This window comes from Heterocephalus glaber, unplaced genomic scaffold (genome assembly GCF_053883595.1).
Source record: "Heterocephalus glaber isolate CG9 unplaced genomic scaffold, H.glaber_assembly_v1.0 deba00001004, whole genome shotgun sequence".
Classification (NCBI taxonomy): Eukaryota; Metazoa; Chordata; class Mammalia; order Rodentia; family Bathyergidae; genus Heterocephalus; species Heterocephalus glaber.
Window position 1 is genome coordinate 3,244,259 of NW_028258179.1, and position 21,379 is coordinate 3,265,637.

At 42.9% G+C, this 21,379-nt stretch overlaps 1 protein-coding gene across 3 annotated transcripts in view; it reads right to left on the reverse strand.

Annotated features, from left to right (window-relative positions):
* The window catches only part of Dner (delta/notch like EGF repeat containing), a 314,710-nt gene that overhangs the window by 15,923 nt on the left and 277,408 nt on the right, over nt 1-21,379 (reverse strand). For all 3 annotated transcript variants that reach the window (XM_087209350.1, XM_087209349.1, XM_004868010.3), the window contains 2 exons: nt 12,581-12,694; nt 1,825-1,956 (listed from right to left, as the gene is read on the reverse strand). In XM_087209350.1, the coding sequence (XP_087065476.1) occupies nt 1,825-1,956; nt 12,581-12,694 (246 nt within the window). The remainder of the gene's footprint in view (nt 1-1,824; nt 1,957-12,580; nt 12,695-21,379) is intronic.

Consider the following 21,379-nt stretch of genomic DNA (forward strand, 5'->3'; position numbering starts at 1 on the left):
GTTTATCTGGATGGGCCCAGTGTAATCACAAGTGAGAAAGACAAAGTTCAGAGGGATGAATTTATCCAGGTCACAGAGCTAGAATATGATGCAGCAAGAATTTGAAGCCAACTGTGATCCTCTTTATTATTCCATCCTTGTATGTCTTTTGACTACACTCCCATCACCAGAAGGAAGTAAAACTTAAATGTTTTCTCTACTATGGTAGAATTTTCTTCAGAAAAATATTGAGGATGCCCTGTGTGTTCCTGACTTTTCTTACCCATATATATTTACCTCCACAAATACTGTTTTAAAGTTTTAAATAGATAATACTCTACCCCAAGTCACAACACTTGTCACTTCATAGAATTAACAAATTTTAGAATGAAAACTGGTCTCATGTTATAGGTTTGTAAACTGAGGTGCAGCAGTCACACTATGAGAGCCATGGCCAGGGCATGGACCAAGGTCCTGATGGCCCAAGTCTGGGATTCTTTCCACCAACTAATTCCACTAAACTGACCTTCAATATTTTGTACCAAATTTCAGTCTTTAGCATTTTCAGCATCAAAATCTTTTTCTATCCCTTGACTTTCTCTTCAGCAAGGAAGGTTTTCTCACCCTTCTTTAGAAAAGGAAGTTGGACCTGAGGCCATTGTGGATAGGAATATTAGGGAAGGTTGAGAAGAGGCCAAAAAAATTATTCTGTTCCTTCTCAAGTTATGAATTTTTAAAAAAGGCAAAAAGGGGACAGAGAAGAGGCCAAATAGTATCTCTGTTATTGGTAAAGTTTATGTTAGGGAATGTGCTTCATATTTTTGGATAAGAGGGTTTTCTAGCCATCCCACTTCAGATACATACTAAGAATTAGACAACCTCATCCCATCTGGACCACTGCTAAGGGCCTTGATCTTGTAACACTTACAGCATGGAAGAGCACAGGGAGAAGACAGGTGAGCTCAAGAAGAAGCCAGACAGACAGATGAACAGACAGACAATGCTGTGTGTACTGATTTGCTTCTTTCCAGACTCACACATCTGACAAGTTATTCTTATCCATCAAGGAGTAAAGGGATGGTGACAACGCCCAGGAAAGAACACTTATGGAACATCATTCCCATAAAAAGAAGCATCTGGAATAGGAAGAAGCAATCCCCCAACCAGAATGGTTGGATTTCACCTGCCCTGGCTAATTTAAATAAGGTGCTACCTGTCAACAATGAATTTTAGCAGTCTCTAAGAGAACTAAAAACACAATTCTGTATCAGCTCTCCTTTTCACTTCCATGCTGGTAGACAGCTTCTCCTCATCAAATCTTAATGCTGACATTGTCAAATTTCTGCAAGTTCACCCATCGTACGACACTGACCTTGGAGGAGCCCAAATGTTTTCCAGCTTTTCTTCTAAACTCACTCTCACTGCGCTTTTCTCCAGGTAACTAACGGAATGCAAGGCATTTGAAGACACTTGGGGAGACATACATGGAAAGCGAATTTACATTCTGTGTCACTTTTTAAATTTTTCAACTCAGAGGCTCTATTTTTTGATATGACTCTAATGCTTCCCTCTTAAGCACATTTTTGGCGGCTGCTGGAGTCACAGTGAACTCTGGATGACATCTGAAAATTCCCATCCTTGCAGAAAGGCTGGATGCAGACTTGGGAAGGAGTGGGGTGGGGCCACCATGTCAGGGAAAAGAGACACAGCTGTGACCCAGGTGGCACTTCTGTCCATTGCTTCAGTATCAGTGCACAGGGGCTTTCTGGTCACAGGTGGCGCCCTCTTCTTGCTGAAGGAAAATGTCAGGCTAAGTAACAGTAGCTGAGATGCAGAAACACTTACGGATTTCACAGTTTGCTCCCACCCAGCCATGAGGGCAGTGGCAGGCATAACCATTGGGCTGGTCCAAGCAGGTTCCGGCATGATGGCAAGGGTTACTGTCACACTCATTTATATCAATGTCACATTCTTCACCTAGGGAGATAAGGGAAAGTGGCAATGAAATGTCTGTACCAACAGGTCCCATCGCTCCTGCAGCAGAACTCAGATCCTGGGCGGGTGGTCATGATCTCCAGCAATGGCACTGGATCCATTATGTGAATAAAGAACAGAACTCTCCGAAAATTCTAGACAAAAGATCTTTTACTTAAGTAAAGCTAAAGAGAGAGAAAATAAAAGGAAAAACACTGGTGAGATGAATCTCTCCTTTAGTCCACTGACCAGTTCATTCTACCTGACTGCCCAACCTGCGCAAACCTTCTGAGGTTGACCAGAAAAGCAAACTTAGGTTCCTGATTTGACAAAAGAAGTCGATTTTATTTTGGGTTTCAGCAGCTGTATCTTGTTATATATTTTTCTGAAACTTCAGAAAGCTGAAAAATCACAGTTTATGATTATTTTGTAGCCAAGTATTTGAACGTGCAGAACGGGATGGACACTGACTCTTTTCTGGACACAGCTGTCTGCCTAGCCTGAGTCAATTATGAAAATTTACTCCATTTTCCAAATCCCTAGATCTGGCTGGCAGACAGGGAGAGGGTGAACTTGAAAAGCTTAGGGAAATCCTGGGCCCCTTAAGGACAGACAGTTGTGAAGGATGGGGTTAACCTACATCCGACAAAACCCTCCCTGGGAAAAGGTGGCCCAAGGGAAGCTCATGTTTGCTTCAGTCTGTTGTTCCACATAATGAAAGCTGTGACCTCAGGTTCCCGGCCTTGCCTACACCCAACATTTCCAAGCATCCTTACCTTCCTCGGAGAACCCAGTAGAAAGTTACAACACAGATTACAGAGCCAATATCACTGTGATCCCAACATCAATTTATAGAAAATAGCTTGTAATCAAAAGTTCCAAAAACAAAACCACCTTTAAGTGATTTTATACTCACCACCGTGAGTCACTGCAAAATTAATCTAAAGGCATCTCATCAAAGCTGAAGAGGATCCTTCACATTGAAGCATTCTCTCTTAAAAGTTTGAAAATGAGGAAAAGGAATTTTCAAAATAAGACTTCATTTGGTCAGGTAAATTCAGAAAAGGGAAAAAAACCTCTCAGCATTGCTATAGTCATAGACTAAGAACCAAATCAAATATTTTGTCCATTTTCAAAAAATATATCAGTACATTCATATAATTACTTTCAGGCTTATTTAGCATTAAATTGCTTTTCTACCTTCTATTGGTTTGCCTTACATTTATAAAACCACCATATGGTACAGACCATTTTAGAGGGGGAATTGCACACTAAAATACTTCACATCTGTTTCATTTCACACTCTTTAGGCTCCTGGCATCTGACTGTTTCATTTTAAAAGTAAAATCTCTTGAACAAAACATTTACTACTTCTAGGTCATACTAGGTTGATTATAATTCAGCAGTGTCTAAGTGAATTTGTTTCTTGCAGTAAATATAGTCATTTACATCAATAGAAAGGACATGGAATTGATTGCATATTGCTAACCTATTTCAAAGTTTGTCTTTCTATTAATGGGGTAAATCACTCTGAGTGGGAAAGGGCATAGACTAAACTATTACAGATTGCATTACATGGTAGACTAGTTGGAGAAATATATAAATGAGAATGTGCTGAGAAATGTTGAAGGACAAAACCAAAGACCTTGACAGATATATACATCAGTACTACTTTCCAACTCTTTAGGAAGACAAGCTTAATGGAGGTCTTTAGTAAATAATAGCTTTATTTAGCTGGCAGTATGAACACTGCAATTTTGAAATGAGACACCCCATTACCTGAATAGTAATAGCAACAGAAGTGGCCTTACTTTTTCCCACCACTATAGTCTGGCAAACTCAAAAGCCCTACTCTGTTCCCTGATGTCCAACGTCAATGTCATTTTTGTCTAATTTCCTAAATTCTGTGCAGTGCAATCCCAGACTGTCCATTCAGTCTATCCAGCCTCCACTAGCCTAGAGCTTCTCTAAGCAGGAGCACCCCACGTTCAGAATACAGAACAATCCAGTGCATGTGTTAGAGCATGGGTCACTGAGGGCTGCAGTATACAGTCAGGATAAGTCTAAGAGCTCTAAAATTGTCTCTTCTTGGAACCCATTGGATTGAAAGGATTTGGCAGGAATGAAGATGGCAGGAAAAGGTAGGAGAGACTCTTTCTGTAGACATTTGTCAAATTTGTAAAATCCATCCATGGTCCTAACAACTAGGGTCCAGAAAGAGTGTTTGCCTCATGGCATTCTAATTTTCACCACCATGGTGTCCTTAGAACTGCACCGGAAATGAAGTGACATAAGTTGATGATATAAACTCCATGCCATTAGGGTCCCAGTTAGCTGGCAGCTCTTTGTGCAGCAAGCTGACAGAGCCCTGGAGCAATGCACAGCTCCCATAGATGCCTACATGTGAGCAGATAGCCTGCATACAAACCAACACTCCTATACTTCTGGTTGGATCATTTTCCATCAACTGGCTCTCCATTTGAGGACTTCCCTTTTCTCCATGCTGATGGTGAGAATATGGGGTGGCTGCTGGCAGAGTCACCCAAGGGAATTTTCAACCAGAAGACTCCCATGGATGATTGCTGTTCTCTGCTCCACAATGACCACGCTTTTCGCCATCCATCTCATGCAAAGTGTCCGAACATCTATTATGAATTGTGGAGAACAATTTTGGCTTCCTTTATGTTTCCCCCCATAGTAAGAGCATTATGTCTTTCTATGCATTTCAACACACTGACATTCCATTTCTAAACTACAGGCAGCTTACCTTAGTTTATTAGACAAGTTCTTAGTAGTAGGCAAGTTCTTAGTATTAAATATTATGTTTCTTCACTAATAGTTAACTTAATAAATATTTAAGCCTTTTTTGGCCTGAGCTAGTAAATTCTTTAGTTGACTTGCATACTCTTCTTTATCATCTGAGTTGGGGAAAAGTCAATTACCCTCTAATCATTGTTATTCTTGAATAACATTTCTGAAGAGAATACAAAATGAAATTTCTACTTGTCTAAGGCTGGCAAACAGGGCCTGAACTTTAAATGTTTGGCAAATTCTCTTCAATTCCCTACTCTCTAAGTGGCAATACATATAATAGGTGTATTTGGCAGTACTGTTTTTAGGAAAGTCTACAAGCATTCTAATTCTGTATGTCTGTCTTCCTTGGATAAATTAGGAAATGCAAAAGATCAAGATAAACTCCAAAGTTTTTATATTAATAAATTCTTCAGCTAATAGGGTCTACCTGGAGAGATACCAGTGATAGCATTATAATTATAATTATCTAGTATTAAGCATGTGCCCCCGTGTGTCAGGTACTGCCAAATGCTTTAACTATAATTCCTTTATTCTTCACAGGGATTTTACTCCAGATGAAGCAAGTCTAAAAAATTATTTGGAACTTTTTCTGTCATAGTGAAGTAACTGGAACTTGTCATCCTCCTACTGTAAACAATTAGATAAATGGATGAAATATATGAGGGGAAAAAAACACGTTCAAGAATTAGACAATAGACAGTCCAGGACTGTGATTACTGCAAGAAGAGAAATAAAGTAGTTTAGCAGCGCAATTATCCTGGATTTCTGCCTGTGGCCAGTTTAGAACACAATGGTCTCATTGAATGGAGGAGACAGACATCAGAGTTTGTGGAGGCCAGTGTAATTATTGGAGGGAAGAGCACTAGAGAAGATAGAGCCACTCAGGAGAAAAGCACCAGAAATATGCTGTATCTTGAGTTTGTTGTTGAATACTGTGGGTAAGCTGAAACTCCAGAAGCCTGACAAGCAAAATGAAAGATGAACACTTCCCAAACTCACAGGGGACTGGGAAATATTCCAGTTCACCCAAGCCAGAGTGGAGACATTTCAGTGACTGCCCAGTACATTCAGAGAAGCTACAAAAAGTCACCTCAAGGCGGTAAGGTGAAACAACCCCTAGAGTAAAGGCCACTCTAAACTCAAACCCCAAAATATCAAAAGGACTGTTGAAAGGATCAAATAGGTTGGTAAGAAATTTTCCCACCACAAAGAAAAGCTAGTGTGTGCACGCGCGCGCACACACACACAAAGACAACCAAATCAAAACATTGAACAACTTACTCCCCAATGACCAGCATCCAAAGAAATGATTGTGGAAAATAAAAAAGAATAAATAGATAGAAATCTTTTGGCCCAATTCAATAGTTGTGTAGCCACAATAGTATTTTATGTAATCAAGGCTGGGTTGTATTGGCAGAGGAACAGACACATAAATCAATGAAAAAGAATAGAGGATCCAAAACAGACCCACACAAATACGTCCAACTGCTTTTTGACAAAGGTTCAAAAGGAATTCAGTGAAGGAGAGATAGCCTTTTAAACAAATGATCCTTGAGAAATTTTACTTCTATAGGCAAAGGAGAAAAGGGGGAAAAAATTAAAACTCTAGTTTGATGATACAAACGAAAGCAAAGATGAAAGCAAAGAAAAAAGTCTGTGAAAAGGACTGAAACTGTATAACAAATGTATAAAAGACCCTTACTACAGGATGGAGGAGAAGGTGCTGACCGAAGGAACCCCGTGAGTGGCACTGGCCAAACTCGATGCTAATGAGCCCTGCATAACCACTGTGTTCTGGCTGGTAACCTTATTTCCCACAAGGATACAAGTTAACAATTTTGGTCCTGCTGTGCATGTACAGTGGAATTGAACAAGTACATGAATGGATGTTGGACGGTAAAAGCCAGATATGGTCTACTGATGTGGGAGTTTACAAATAAACAAAGGCAGAAGACTAGAAAGATCTACGTGTTGATAGGTTAGAGTTGGAGATCATACGGTAACTCATGTTTAGCTTACTACAGGTATACTGGGCCACACAGTACAATATTTATAGATATGTGCATACACATAAGAAGGTATATATATATATATATATATATATTAATCTTCCTTGCTTTGTCAGCTGAGAGGTCCTAAAAGCAAAGACATCCCAGGAGCAATGAGGATAGATAGTGCTCAGATCTTTATTTCCAATATCATTCTCCAATAAGGAACCAGCAACCCTTGGAGCAATGGATATCAATTCTGGGACTGGGGCAGGAAACACACAAATGAGGCTGGAACATCTTACAGTGCCAGAGAGTATAAACTGCTAAAACCAAAACAAACCAAAACAAAAACAGCAACACCGCCCTGCAATAAGAGGGATGTGTCACTGCAGCCAACCGAAAGAACTCCCAGTGGCCAAAGCTGGGACATTTTGAACAACAAAATAAATTTTAAGAGTACTGGATTGTGACCCAGAGTATAAAATAAATACTCACAAGTTCATGTTAATATAAATAAAGACTGGTTAAATAAGCAAGTCAAAGGGAATAAACAAACCTCTCAGGCAGAAGAATTCTAAATAGTTCTTATAGGAGACCGTAGCCCCCCAGTCCTTGAAGGTGGGCTGCACAAAGTGAGTTCCTTCCAAAGAGTAAAGTATGGAAAGGAGGGAGAAGAACAATGGGAAAATCTGACCACCACCACCAGCTAAGTGGTCAAGGTCAACACCGGTGATCGTAAGTCACGTTGATAATGTGTAGCCTTGGGATGAGAAAATGGGCAAAAGACAGAAGGAGACCCTTCCCCAGGAGGAGACACAGATGTCAAACAAGCACATGCAAAGATGTTCAGCATCATTTACCATTAGTAAAATTCAATTTGAAACCATATGAGGCAGCACTGCCTACCCACCAGAATAGCAAAGCCTCAGAGACAACCGTGGACACCAACTAGGTAACTGAAAGACCAGCAGGACCTGAGCCAGGTGAAAGTCCTCCTGTAAAGGGTGATCAGGACCTGAGCCAGGTGAAGGCCCTCCTGTAAAGGGTGATCAGGACCTGAGCCAGGTGAAGGTCCTCCTGTAAAGGGTGACCAGAAGGCACCCAGGCTTGGAGAGTAGGAGGCTCTCTCTGGGTTTGAGTGGAAGGAATGTTTCTTCAACTTCAGCAAGGAAAAAGCTGCTCTCCACACAGAACATCCGGAGTTTACCTGGTGACCTCTGAGGGACATGTCTCCACCCAGCTAGAAAAGGTGGAAGTGACCCTGGACTGAGTCTCTAGTTAAATAGCAATGATCTGCCTAATTCATGCCACTCTGCCAATCAGGAAGCTCTCGAACACTCAGTAGTTGCCCAAAGGTAAGTTTTGCTAAGCCTCAAATACAACGAGAATATGTGGTTCCAAGGCAGCAGACTCCGAAAGCAGAGGTACCATGCATGCTCTAGTTCTCAGGACTGTTCTTTGTAGCTAGATGCGGAGGTTCACATCTGTAATCCCAGCACTCTGGGAGGCTGAGGTGGGAGAAGGGCAAGTTCGACCCCAGCCTGGACAGCTTATCAAATTAGCAACACCCTCTCTCAAAATAAAAAATAGAAGTAAAAACAAAACAAAAGCTGGAGATGTAGCTCAGAGTGAAAGCTCTGGGTCTGATCCCGAGCTCTGTAAATAAATAATAAATAATAAATAAATAAATAAATAAATGTCTTTTCAGGGGAAAATCAGATTCTATTCTCAAATATGTGTCAAAAACAAGCACAGATAAGTAAGATTCTTTACTCTCAGACCTCTCAGAGCCATAAGTATTCAAACATCCTTCATGAAACTCCATGTGGCACGTTCCAAGTCCCAGAGTCACTTGGCCACAGAACCCTTTTTCCATGGACCATCTCCTGGGACTGAGGTTCTGTAAAACTCATTAGCAGTACAATCGCCCAAATTATTCCAGCAATCATGCTGTGGTCCTGGACAGGCTGAAAACCTACCAGGGCCACAAAGATGCAAGTTTGTTGTTTTCAAAGACTAGCTAGAGTGGTGTTGAAACCCACTTTGCTGACTCTGACCACTCCTTGTGACCTGGGTGGGGGGGTACCCAGGGGCAGGCTTACTGCCTGTGACCATCACCATGGTGGGCGTGGGGGTGAGCACAGGGGACCGGGAAGCAGGAGGGCGAGGGGAAGAATATTATGTGTGGGAGACCGCCCCATTGCTTATGCCCAAAGCAGGCTGCAAGCAGTGCAGGATGTAAAGAGTTAACCCCACAACTGACTTGTTTCTAGACGTGAGTCTGGCTGAAGCCAACATGGTGAGGTCAGAGTACCTCTTAACCAAATTCTGTTCAAAGAGTTAAAACCTTCTTTATTAAAAAGACAAGCTTAATTATTAACCACAGCCTATATTTTGGCTGTTTTGTTCCTAATTCAAGAATGCTTTGTCTCTTCCTTTATAAGCCTTGCTGGCATCAGCAACATATACATGGTAACTCCACACAGTCCCTCCCTGTAGCCCCTTTACCTCAACCTAACTATGATGTCACAAATAAATATCAACAGCTCTGGTGTTCAGGGCCTTTGCTTGCTCAAGCCCCTGACTGCTCAAGCACTGGCCATCCTGGCTCCCATCTCTGTCTCTTTAACTCTGTCTGTCTTTCTCCTCACCTCGCATCACAGCACTGAGCAGGAGATCGAACCATCTCCGGGTTCTATGAGAATTACTGAGAAGAGTCTTATATGGAGCATTCAGAACTCTAGTGAGAAGAGGAACTCAAACAAGGCTGGAAAGGCTGGATGGGAAGAGATTGCTCAGGGCTTGAGGGTCAGAACAATGAAATGCCAACTGGTAGGCAGCGACAAGATGAGATTCCCATTGGAGACGGTCTCTTCGGTGTGGAGAATGGACTGGGCTAAGGGAGAGAGGCGTAGGAGAACTTTTGGAGGAACTGCCAGAGGGCAAGTGGGAAGTAAAGCTCGTCTGGTGCTGATTCTGCCCCAGTAAGATGCTCTGAGAGGTTTTTAGGAGTCCTTGGCAGGTAGATACAGGTAAATAAGAAGAGATGCAGGTATCGAAATAGACAACTAGTTCCCCATAGAGAACTAGTGGGGATGGACTAGCAAACCTGGGGTGGCAATAATACCATTTGATGAGATAGCAAATATTTAAAGAAGAAAGGAGAAGGGCCAGGGATTTAGCTCAGAGGTTCCACCACCTGCCCTGCAAGTGCAAGGACCTGAGTTCAATCCCCAGTACCAAAAAAAAAGAAGAAGAAAGGAGAAGAGAATCTATGAACTTGACATGTCTTTGAGACATGCACCTGAGCCAGCAGAGATTTGCTACATATTCTAAATAAAGTATTATATTTTATCTCTCATAAGATACCAAAGCAAATTTTAAATGGATTAATGATTTAAATGCACAAAACTAACTCATGATGATTATAATAAGAGAACATTTATAGTCTTAATAGATAGAATAATTCATGAAACAACAAGAAACCAAAAAAAAATAGTATGGTTAAATTCCATAAAATTAAAATATGATATATGTAAAACAAAACACTTTATACCTATTTAAAAGGCAAATGACAAAAAAGGCAAGTGATGATATATTTATAACCTGGTCAGTTTAAATATAATATACTAAATATAAAAAGTTATTTCAAGTCAAGAAGAGTAAAGATTAGAATGCATGAACTAGAAGAAAAGCAGACACAAGCTATGAATAGAAAGTTCATAAAAGAAGAAACACAAATAGCGAAAACATTTAAGTTTTCAAACTGGGCGTCAAACACTTGCAAATTGAACCACGCTAAAATGGCACTATTGCCTAACAGAATGACAATTCTGGAGCTTTTGTGTCAAGGCGATAAAATAGACACTCCTGTCACTCTTGGTAGAAGTGAACATTGCCCCAAGGCTTGCTTTATTTTTTCCCTGGAGGATAGTATAGAAATATGCATGTGTTCTGACCCCTGAGCTCCTGAAAATGTACCCAAAATAATAAGATAAGTACACAAAGATGAGCACATACTAATATTCCTTTCAATGTTGTTTATCATAGGCAAAAGTTCTGAACTGCCCAAAAGTCAAATTGCAGAGGGACTATAAAAATCATGATTTTCACACAACAGACTACAAGGCAGCCCATAGAAATGATAAACCAGAAGGATATTTCTTAACATGGATTCACATTCATGAGGCACACATATTTTTAAGTGAAAACCAGGTTATAAAATAGTATAGGCAGTACAATTGCTTCTATGTTCAAATATTTATGTATACGATGTACCATCCATGCAGAACTTCAGGAAAATCCTTGAGTATCAAAGCATATCAAAATGTTAATAACAATGCTTTCCTAGTAGTTCAGTTTTAAGTAGTGGGTTTTTTATGGACATATTTTCTAATATTTCTTCCATGTTTTTTACTACCAGTGGGATAAAAATATCTGGAAAAACTCCAGGATGCTTCCCCAATATTATTTTTTTTGCCTCCACTGACTGATATATAAATGTGTGTGTGTGTTTGTGTGTGTGTGTGTGTGTGTGTGTTTATGAGCCATTCAGCAAAACAAAACCATCTGTGAATTATTTTCTGGAATAAACCCACTTCTCAGTCCCAGGAAAACCCAAAAGGAAAACACAGGATGTGACACAGATAAATAGAAAGAAGATCAGAAGTTGTTTCTCCCACATGGTGGCGGCTGGCACCTTCCCTGGGGGGAGCACAAATGCGACTCCCATGGGATGGATGAGGGGCAGGGCTGTGCCAGATGCTTGGGCATGGAGGTGGCCTCAGAGGCTCAGCAGGGCACAGGTGAGCAGAGGTAGCTCTCCAGTGAGGGCAGCGTGTTTTCCTGCCCACTTCTGTGGGCACTTGAGACATCAGCCTCTCCCAACCTGCGGACCACAGAGACCCTGATGGCCTTTGTTGATTGAGCGAAACATATGAAAACACAGATGCTGCCCCACTGACTAAATTTCAGGATTCCTAGGCTCTGTTAGGAAAACCAAGGTTTGAACAGTTTGTACTCCAGGGGTTCAGAGTTCCTTGGAGAATCTGATGAAAATTAGAGAACCTCCCCTTCACCAAGATACAGCCACACAGAACTTCACATCTGCTTTTGCAGAGTCACAAAACCTCCCTGAAGCCCACAGAGGGCGGCTCTGAAGAAAGACCCCATGTGAGGCTGGACCCACCAATCTAGAGCTAACCCCCCATTCAGAGTTTGGTGACCAGCCGGGCTCCTGCTGAACCCCTCCTTGGGTCCCACACTCTCCCAGCCCCCTCCTTCCTGCCCACTGCAATAGCACCTGCACCTGCAGAAGCCACACACCTGGGTATCTCCCCTTACTTCCTACTGCCACTAATTTCCTTCCGTTTCTAAAATCCTGTTACTTTTATATGGTTCAATAAAAGTAAATGTGGAACCTGCATGCAGTTTCCGTAGAAGATACCCAGGAGCCTTCCCATCCCCTTCTGCCTTAACTCTTGGTAATGTCATACCCTTTCCGTGCACAAGCACATTTTCGGGTGTTCGTGTAATGGCTCATGTCTCATGTTTCCAAACTGTGTCTCTGAAAATGTGTAGTGATGACACTTTCAGCAAATCCAAGCCCCAAATGCTGATTGCAGATGACTCCCATTTAATGATAACATAGTCAACTGTTTTAAAACAAACCTTCATCCAAGAAACACTTCTTTACATTTTGCCATTGGACAGGACTCCTATTTTGCCATCATTTGTGCATGGGAGATTTGGAATTCTGAAGCTCTACAATCTCGGGGCTTTATGATAAGTCTGAAAACTCAGCCCATGGGTCAGTCACTTGCCTGTGAAGCCTGGTGCACAGATGCACGTGCCATTCAGGCTTTCGCTGTCACAGGCACCTCCGTTCAGGCAGCTGACATTGGCACAGGGATCCTTGTAGAGTTCACAGTGGATTCCTACAGAGAAACAGAGGAAAGAGGGGGACTCATCAGAGAATCTCCAGCTGTCGTGTCCCTTGAAAGTGACACCTATGAACATCATGGGACAGTATGGGGGCAGATTTCTGGCATTTGTGTGTGTGTGTGTGTGTGTGTGCACGCACGCACATGCAAATGCATACCTGTACACATATCCACTCTTGACTTTAGGCAGTTGTAATAACATACCTACGAGAAAACAGCAAATTCAATCCCTGCCTCTAGGCCCTACAATAGTCTTTTGTCTGCTTTTTCTCTGGCTGCATGTCCCAAAGCCTAGGGCACAGAAAGCTAAAAACCTAACAGATAAAATTTGCCAATGGCAAATGCTTTCTAAGTCTCCAGAAGAAACAGAAAATAGCTAGACAGCCTTGATAAAAATGTCAGTGTAATTGATAACAGCATCGCAAAGGGGAAGAGTTGGAGTCAGCTATTTCAGTGAGTCCCACTTCTGCTCAGAGGGAGAGAGACCATTGCACGCTTGTTCTTCACCCTCAAAGACCCCATCAGCTCACACACAAAACAGTCAGCATGCACCACACATGGGCCATGTCCAGGCCTTGCCCTGGGCTCTAGTTCTATACAGCACTATGAGACACATAGCCTTGGTTCCCCATTTCACAGATGAGGAAACTGAGGGAAAAAATCGAAGATTGCAAGGTCAGCAAGGGAGAAAGCTTGGGTCTGAACTTCCTGGTAATCCAATCCAGAGTTTCTGCTTGCTAAATTATTTGCCTCAAATTGGCCATGGAAACATCCAGAACTCTGTGGAGCTCAGTACCCATTTAACAAGGAAGGGGCATTTAAAAACTCTGTAAAGACAGAAACTTCCATCTGTGTAAAAATGAACACTCTGTGTGTGTGTGTATCTCAATTTGTTGGCAATACTTGGAACTGAACCCAGGGCCTCATGCATGCAAGACACATGCTCTGCCATTGAGCTACATCCCAGTCATTTCATTTTGAGACAGGGTCTTGCTAAGTAGTCCAGATTAGCCTCAAAAGCCAATGCTATTTGAGAGTGGGGATATCAGCTGGTCTTATATCATGGAGTACAAGATGGATGAGACTCTCTCTCTCTCTCTCTCTTCCTCCTCTTGCTCCCTCTTCCTTTCTCTCTCATATCATATCCCTTAGAGAGGAAGATAAACTACATTCTGTCTGGATAAGAATGTAAATAACGATAGGCCCATCTTTCCCAATTGCCTCAAGAAAAATAAATATAAAACAAATAATAACTGAATGGTATTTATTTAATTTCCTCTCCATTACTCAGCTCATCTTGTGCAAACAACTGCCACACCCAGTGACTCATACAGGCACTGAACGTATCCTTGCTGGGCTTTTCTCCCCTTTCTCTGTAAATGCCTTGAGAAGCAGGGCTCACAAAAGAGGAAAAGAAGAAAACAGAAATAGAACTTCCTATCTATATTCACTCTATGACTTGACTCAAGCATTCTAGAAAAGAAGGCCTTTAACTCCTTTTGATCTTTTGTCCATCATACCCAAGCCATCAACAATTTTCTGCCACACATTTTTCTAAAGTACCTTTCAGATCCTTCTTTTTTTCCTAGCCTGCTGGGATCTGGTTCCTCACTACCACATCCTTGTTCCTCCTCTGTCTCCAGGACTGGAAGGAACCTTCCCAAGACAGTGATATCAAAGATCAAACTCAAGAGGAGCTCAAATCTGGCAATTCGCTGTTCCCAGTGTATACAACCTCTTCTCCCAGAAGCGTCTGTTTCTGTTTTCCCACTGATTCCCAAGTAGCATGGGCTTAGCTGTGACAATAAAATGTAGAAAGGCATAATCTGTTTCAAAATATTTATCCAAAAACAAAGAATCACATCTTTACAAGTTCTCATAGAGTTGATCAATGGGAACCGGGACACAAAAAGATTTTTTACTGTAATGAGAAATAAAGCCACCACCAAAGTTCAGCAGTGCTTGAAACCCTTAAAAAATCCATCAACCTAAGGTAGAAACAGTCAGATAATCTTCACTGAGCTTCTAGTACTGCATTAGCCAATCCAGCCAGTATAATATAGCAGATTACCATATTCATATTTTTCAAATGAGGCTGTAAAGCAAATTCTAGGCCAAATATTTAAGCATCTTAACTTTAAAGTCTTCAATCAAATAGACTGAATGAAAACACTCAAGGTAATATGCAATTTCAAACTTTTCTTCAGGTTTCTTTTTTGGCAATACCTTTACCCCATTTTTTCTCTTTTTACAAAAATAAAATATTAGTCATTTCAGCATCCATTGACAGTTTTCTGGCAGAAAGACTGGGCACGAGCACATCTTCACAGAAACATGGTTACTGAGAATGGAGATGGTCTTACAAGTCCCCAGTGGGCCCTTGGGTTACTCCCATTTCTATATTCTAAGTTTCGGAGATAATGTCGTGTCTGTTGGTCACTGGAGCAGAACAGCCATGAGCTAGAAACTTTAAATCCAGAGAACAGCCAGTCCTGGGTATGACTGATGTGTCCAGGAGGCCTCCGCTCACTCAAGCCCTCCTCTAAGGCTCCAGGCCTCCATTCCTGCGCTCCTTGTCTTTCCCTAGGGATCCCAGGCACTTGCCCAGCATCGTCTCGGGCATCCTGCTTCCCCTGTCTGTGTGCTTTCTTCCTTCATGGCCTTTTCCGACTGGAACTCCCCTTGGCACCTCTGAATTCATCTGTCCAGTCCCAAGGCACACACACCTCCCTGGTAAACTGAATCTTTCCCACCGCGGATCAGGCTCCGCCACTGTGTGCTGAGAGCAGGTTGACATCCTGTTGCTACAGAGTTTACTGTGCCAGACCACAGCCTGTCGGTTCTCCTGTGGGCCTCTGCCACAAATCTCAGAAACCCGGAGGGCAGAGGCCGCATCTCAGTGCGCGGGAGGAATCACGGCTGTAACACCGGGATCCCGTCCTTCGAATGGGATGACAGGTGCCAGTGGACTTTGGCTGACACACAGGTGAGATTGCCAAAGGAGAGAGAAGCTGTTCCAATTCCAAACGGGCCTCAAAGACACCCTCTTTCATCAGGGAAAAGCAGGTCCACGCTTCAAGCTCAGTATGTGGAATGACACATGCATCATCTGCTGGCAAACGACATAGCATGCACAATTACGAAACCTATGTTTAGTCTCAAGCAAAAATAAACTGTAATTCAGTCAAAACTAATAAAAATTCATACTTTTCATATTAAGGGATGGAGAAGTAATGTTTCTAAAAAGATGTCTTCCAACAGGGCTCTCTATAGAAGTTGATTTCAGAATTTAAATGAGCAAGAATTTAAAGAAGAGTAGGCCAACTATAAACCTTTGTTGTCCCCACAAACTTAGTCACAATTAATATTTGAAAACTGAAAATTATTGTTTTATCTCCAGGGAAAATAAGTTAGGTAAAGGAAATGTACATGAACTATATTTTGTACTGAAAATTTGCTCTGTGGCAGCATCTTATTGTATTCAAATTTGCTTTCTCCATGAAAAGTTTTCCAGTACTTCAACTGTGACATTGTAGACCATCTCAGAAATCACAACTGACATCTTCACCTCAGTCTCATTATTCCTCGTTTGCATCAGCCTCAGTCTGCTCTTCTGGTAAAATAATAGCCTGAAGAAGAAAGGAATCCTCTATCTATCACAGTATTGAAGAAGGGGTAAGGCACACAAGATACCCAGAAATTCTCCTTCCCTGATTAAGCAGAATCTAGCAAAGGAAATGATTGTATCCATCAAAGAAAGAGTTCTTCTTTCAGCCATCAATTTACTTATATGTGCATTGACAAATAAACAAATAGGTACAATGTGATCAATCCTATCACCCAGTGATCTCATTTTTGAGACACTATCCCACCCCCACCATCCAGTAAGTATGAAAATTATATGAATATAGACGTCCATCCTGGAATTATTTCTAGTAGCCCCATATCAGACGCAAAATCAGTAAGAACAATCAGATCTGCATAACAAGAGAGTGGATAAATATTTTCCCATGGGAACATTACAAAGCCATTTATATATTCTTAGTAATAAATAAATCAAATTTAAGATCATGGTAACTGTGGGCACAACAGTACAAATTTCTTGTAGCTTTATTTGGTTATAACTATAAAAAGATATCAAAAAGGATAGAAACAATATAACTTATTGTTGCTCTTATGTTATGTTGTAAAACTATAAGCAATCTTAATTTTTTTCTAAATGTTTTACGGTTATTTTCATAATTAAAATTGAAATGTTTGCTTTCTAAGCTTTGTCTCCAAAAGCAGGTATATGGTTGATCAGTTAATTTGTTCTGCTAGAAATAAAACTAATGGAATTATGAGACTGTACCTTGACTTTTGTACAATCTGAGTCTGTGAACATAAACCAAAATCATGAACTACCTTACACTAATTTTGAAAAATGCACGGGCCTTTTGGTGTGATTGAAAGGAGATTTCTCTGAGTCTCTCGATGCATTTTGCTTTCTAACAACATCGTGATGTACAGTGGAAATCTATATCTCAGGACAATGTTGGAGTTGGCTTCCTTTATTTAAGTGCTGTGTTAAACAGTAGTTTTAATTCAGCTAAACATAGCTATTGAGCATTTGCTTTGTGCAAGCCCCCATACTTAGAGCTTCAGAGAATTAAAAAAGAGAAAGAAGAAGTACAGTTACTGCCTGGGGTGATTATGATGTGGAGCAGGACAGAGCAAGGTCTGAGGCTAGAAAGCACGGAACGCAAGGCTGGTTAGACCCATCACAGCAAATATAAAGAACCTACTGGAAGGTGTCAAGGCACATCTGTTTGGGGTCAACATTTCAGATACAGTCAGGTACAGAAGTAAGAGTCAGTGAGGGCATAGGTGAGGGTGAGAGAGAAGGTCCAAGTATGCAGCTGTGGGGCCCAACAGAGGTCATGGTGTCCAGGAAGCAAGGACTTGAGGAGGACAGGGCGGCAAGAACAGAGCTGCAGAAGATGGAGCAGGTGACGTGCGGGAGGGACCCTGGGATCAGTGGGGTGAAGGGTCAGGAACCCCGAGTGCAGAGGGAGGCGAAGGGTCCTGGGTGCCAGGGAGACGTACGACTTCCGGGCTCGCCCTGTGAGTTTCCTGGAATGCATTTGAGTGGCGCAGTGTGGATAGGAGCCAAATAAAAAGGGTTCCAAAAAGAACACAAAGTAAGGCAATACAGGAGCTCTCTTTTGCACCAAGTCCTGCGAGACTTGATGGAAATGAAAACCGGAAGAAAATATGTTAAGTAAGTAGAGGAGGACACACCAGAGAAGAGGATTTTATTCCACGATTAGCATTCATCTGGAATTTGCCCAGAAATATCAGGACACTGTGTTTTCTGTTCGGCAGCCCAGTTTTCGCAGCATATTCATATCATCTCCTTAGCTTAACCTCTGCAGGTAAAGCTCAGCACTCTTCCCCCTGCTCGGACCCTGCCAGATGTCGTCCCGATTTAGTTCTTACAACGTGAGAATGCGTTTTACAACAACGCGCGCACGTGTGTGTGTGTGTGCGCGCGCGCGTGTGCGTGCTTAGTACTGGGGACTGAACATGGGGCCTTCACACTGAGCTACATCCTCTACATCCCCAGCCCTTTCTGTTCTTCTCTTCTTTTCTATCTTTGTTTCTTTTTTTGCCATAAGGTCTCACTAAGTCAGTAAACTGCACAGGCTGCACTCCAACTTGCAGTTCTCCTGCCTCAGCCTCCTGGTGGGTGTGCGAGGATTACAGGCAGGCGCCAGCATGTGAGGACGCCTCTTATAGAAGGCTCTTGGGGTTACAGCTTCTGTATCCTGGAGTGGGCAGCTGTCTCTTTCTTTTGTCCGCAACCAGAGATGAGCTTCCGCTCACAGTCCTCTGCCCTCTGCAGTCTGAAGCCCAGCTCCACTGCTGTTCACCTTCCTGACGACAAACAGCCTGAAGCTGGTTTGGCTCTTTTTCTTCTGGATGCAACCTGGACACCCTGTTAGAACCTCATAAAACTCTCTCTGGATCCCCGGATTTGGAAATTTCACGAGGGAACCTCAAATGGTGCGTGATCTTCATGGACCTCTGGGTGTCAGCTCCCAGGCTTCTCCGGACAAGTTGCTTCTGCTTTGGTTCCATGCGTTTCTCCTGCCTCCACAGCGCCCGTCACTCCGGCAGGAGCAGGCCTCTGGGACTTGTTCTCCACACGTCCCATTTTTTCACTCGTGGTTTCCACTTCCTCATTGTTTATGTCTATCACAAAGTAGTTCCTCCTTTTGCTTTTCCAGATCCCAATTCAACGTTGAGCAGTATACGTTACTCATTTCACTTCCTCTCTCAAGTGTGTAAAGGCTCAATTTTGACTTTGATTTCTTTGTTTCCACTTTTGAGTGGTGACTGCAGGTCCCTGTCCTGGCCAGGCTGGAGCGGGGAGGCCTCTGCAGACAGAGGACACCAGAGCTCTTCCCTCCAGCTCGAGAGGCCCAGCCAGTTGGATCTGCTAAGGCCTGGGCTAGAGAGACTTCATTATTCTGTCTCAGCCAGGCAGAAATCAAAGGACAAGCTCAGCTCAACTCTCTTAAAGGGCAGCCAGCATCTGTGAGGCCAGGAGGTGCCTCTGCCTCCCAGGGTCACACAAGGTACACTCGCCTCATGGGAGCGGAGGGCCACCCAGCCCAGCTGTGCACTGAGCCCTGTTCCCCCTGGACCCTCCATCTCCGACTCCTAGGTGGCAGAAGCCAAGCATCGTCCTAGCACCTGACCATCTTCCCGAGTCACTCTCATCTTCTCAAGTCTCCACCGCCAGAGCGCAAGAGGGATCAGGGATAGGGATATGGATATCAGATGTGGACTCCGGCCAGAATCCTCACTTTCTAGTATATGTGCTGCCGAAGCGGTCACTGGAGTCTTCACTTTCTCAGAGTGAGAGATGCATGAACATATTTATGGGATGGAGGGAAGGAGCAAGGGAAGTTCGAGGTTGAGGATGTGCAGGAAGAAATGCTAGAGAAAGTCCTCTGGAAGATGGAAGCAGCAGAATTCACAGCATACAGGAAAAGGCTAACTTCACCAGGATGAGTTGTGTGTGGTCACCTAACAGGAACAGAGTAGGGTTCAGTGGTTGTGATTTCAGCTACGTTTCTAGGGCAAAAGTTGTGATGGACCAGCACGTAAGCATCACCTGAGAGCTTACCAGAAATTTGAATTCTTGGGTCCTGTCGTGGGCCCAGTGAATTAGAAACTGTGAGGGTGAAGTCTGCAATCTTTGTCCTCACAAATCTGCCGGCAGCTTCTGACGCATTCAAGTTTGAGAACCACCACCATCAGGGTGTGGAACATCAGATTGCTATGAAGACTTTGCACATGATAACACACTTTTATCCAATAAAGACAGCAATAAGTGCCTTCTATGGCAGGACCAAGGAGTTCAATATGGAGCTTGGAGGGAGTGGCAAAGTTTTGGAACACCCAGGAGCAAAATGGGAAAAGGCTGGGATCATGGCCGTAGTCCCAGCCCTCTGGGGGGTCGAGGCAGCAGGACAGCAAGTTCAAGCCCAGCCTGGACAACTTATCAAGACCCTGTCTCAAAATAAAAAATAAAATCTAGGCTGGGCTATAACTCAGGGCAAAGGCCCTGAGTTCAATAACAAAACCATAATAAAAAGGCTAGGATCATATTCTATGAATTAGTATTATATGCAACTATATTTTTTATTTACTAAACAATGATAGCATGAGAAAAATCTGAAAGATAGAAAAGTAAGGGGTATATTCAGAATGCATCTTGTTAATGATTTTGTCACTTACAAAGCTGAAATCTACTCCATAAAATTCTACCATAAACTAGAGGATGTTGGCAGATTTAATTTTTGAAGCCCATTCTCCACATTAACTCTTTCACTGAAGAAACTCAAAATCTCTGTAAGCATCACTTTTCTTACTTAACAGAGAGAAGGAAGCTTCTTCAGCTTGAGAGACTCGTCCTGGCCCTCCATGCAGCCTGTGGCATGGATAGGAGGAGCTTCCGCAGTTCCCTGATCCGTATCTCCTCTGGTCTTCTCTCCAGAATTGAATGAAGTAGTTGTCATGCTCTGCTCGATCTCAGACTGAAAAGTCATCGGGATGAAGCCAGTGTGCCTGCCCTTATGCCTCTGAGGATGCTGGTGGCATTTGGTTCCAGAAGAACATCACACTCTGAAAGAAGCACCAGCTCTGCCAAGTGCAGAGCGTGGCCCAGCTCCAGCCCTTTCCTCCAGGGGCTCTAGCAGATTCTATTGTGGGTCTGCAAGTCTGAGGCGGAGCCATGCCAAGAGAAGCAACGATGGGCACAATGCAAAGCCACCAGGCAGGTGGAAGGTGTCAAGGAAGCAGTGACAGGAGCGAAAGGTTAAGCAAAACAGCTCTGAGTAGGGCCACAAAGGCATTACAAGAATCTAAGCCCAGCTCTGGAGTTAGGTTAGAGAACCAGGTGCAACAGCTAATAAGCAGACACTGCTGGCCCAGCACCGGCCAGGGGTGTCCAGGTTTCAATAGAGCCACACCACCCATGAACCGTGGCTCCAGGCCAGTGTGGAGGCAGGGACAAGGCTTTAGGAACCAAGCTGGCTGGGCTCCGAGGGCTAACATCACCTCCACCCCTCGGGGTTGTCCGAAGGATCCAATGAGTTCATGCATGTAAGTGTCTGGGAACATGGTCCA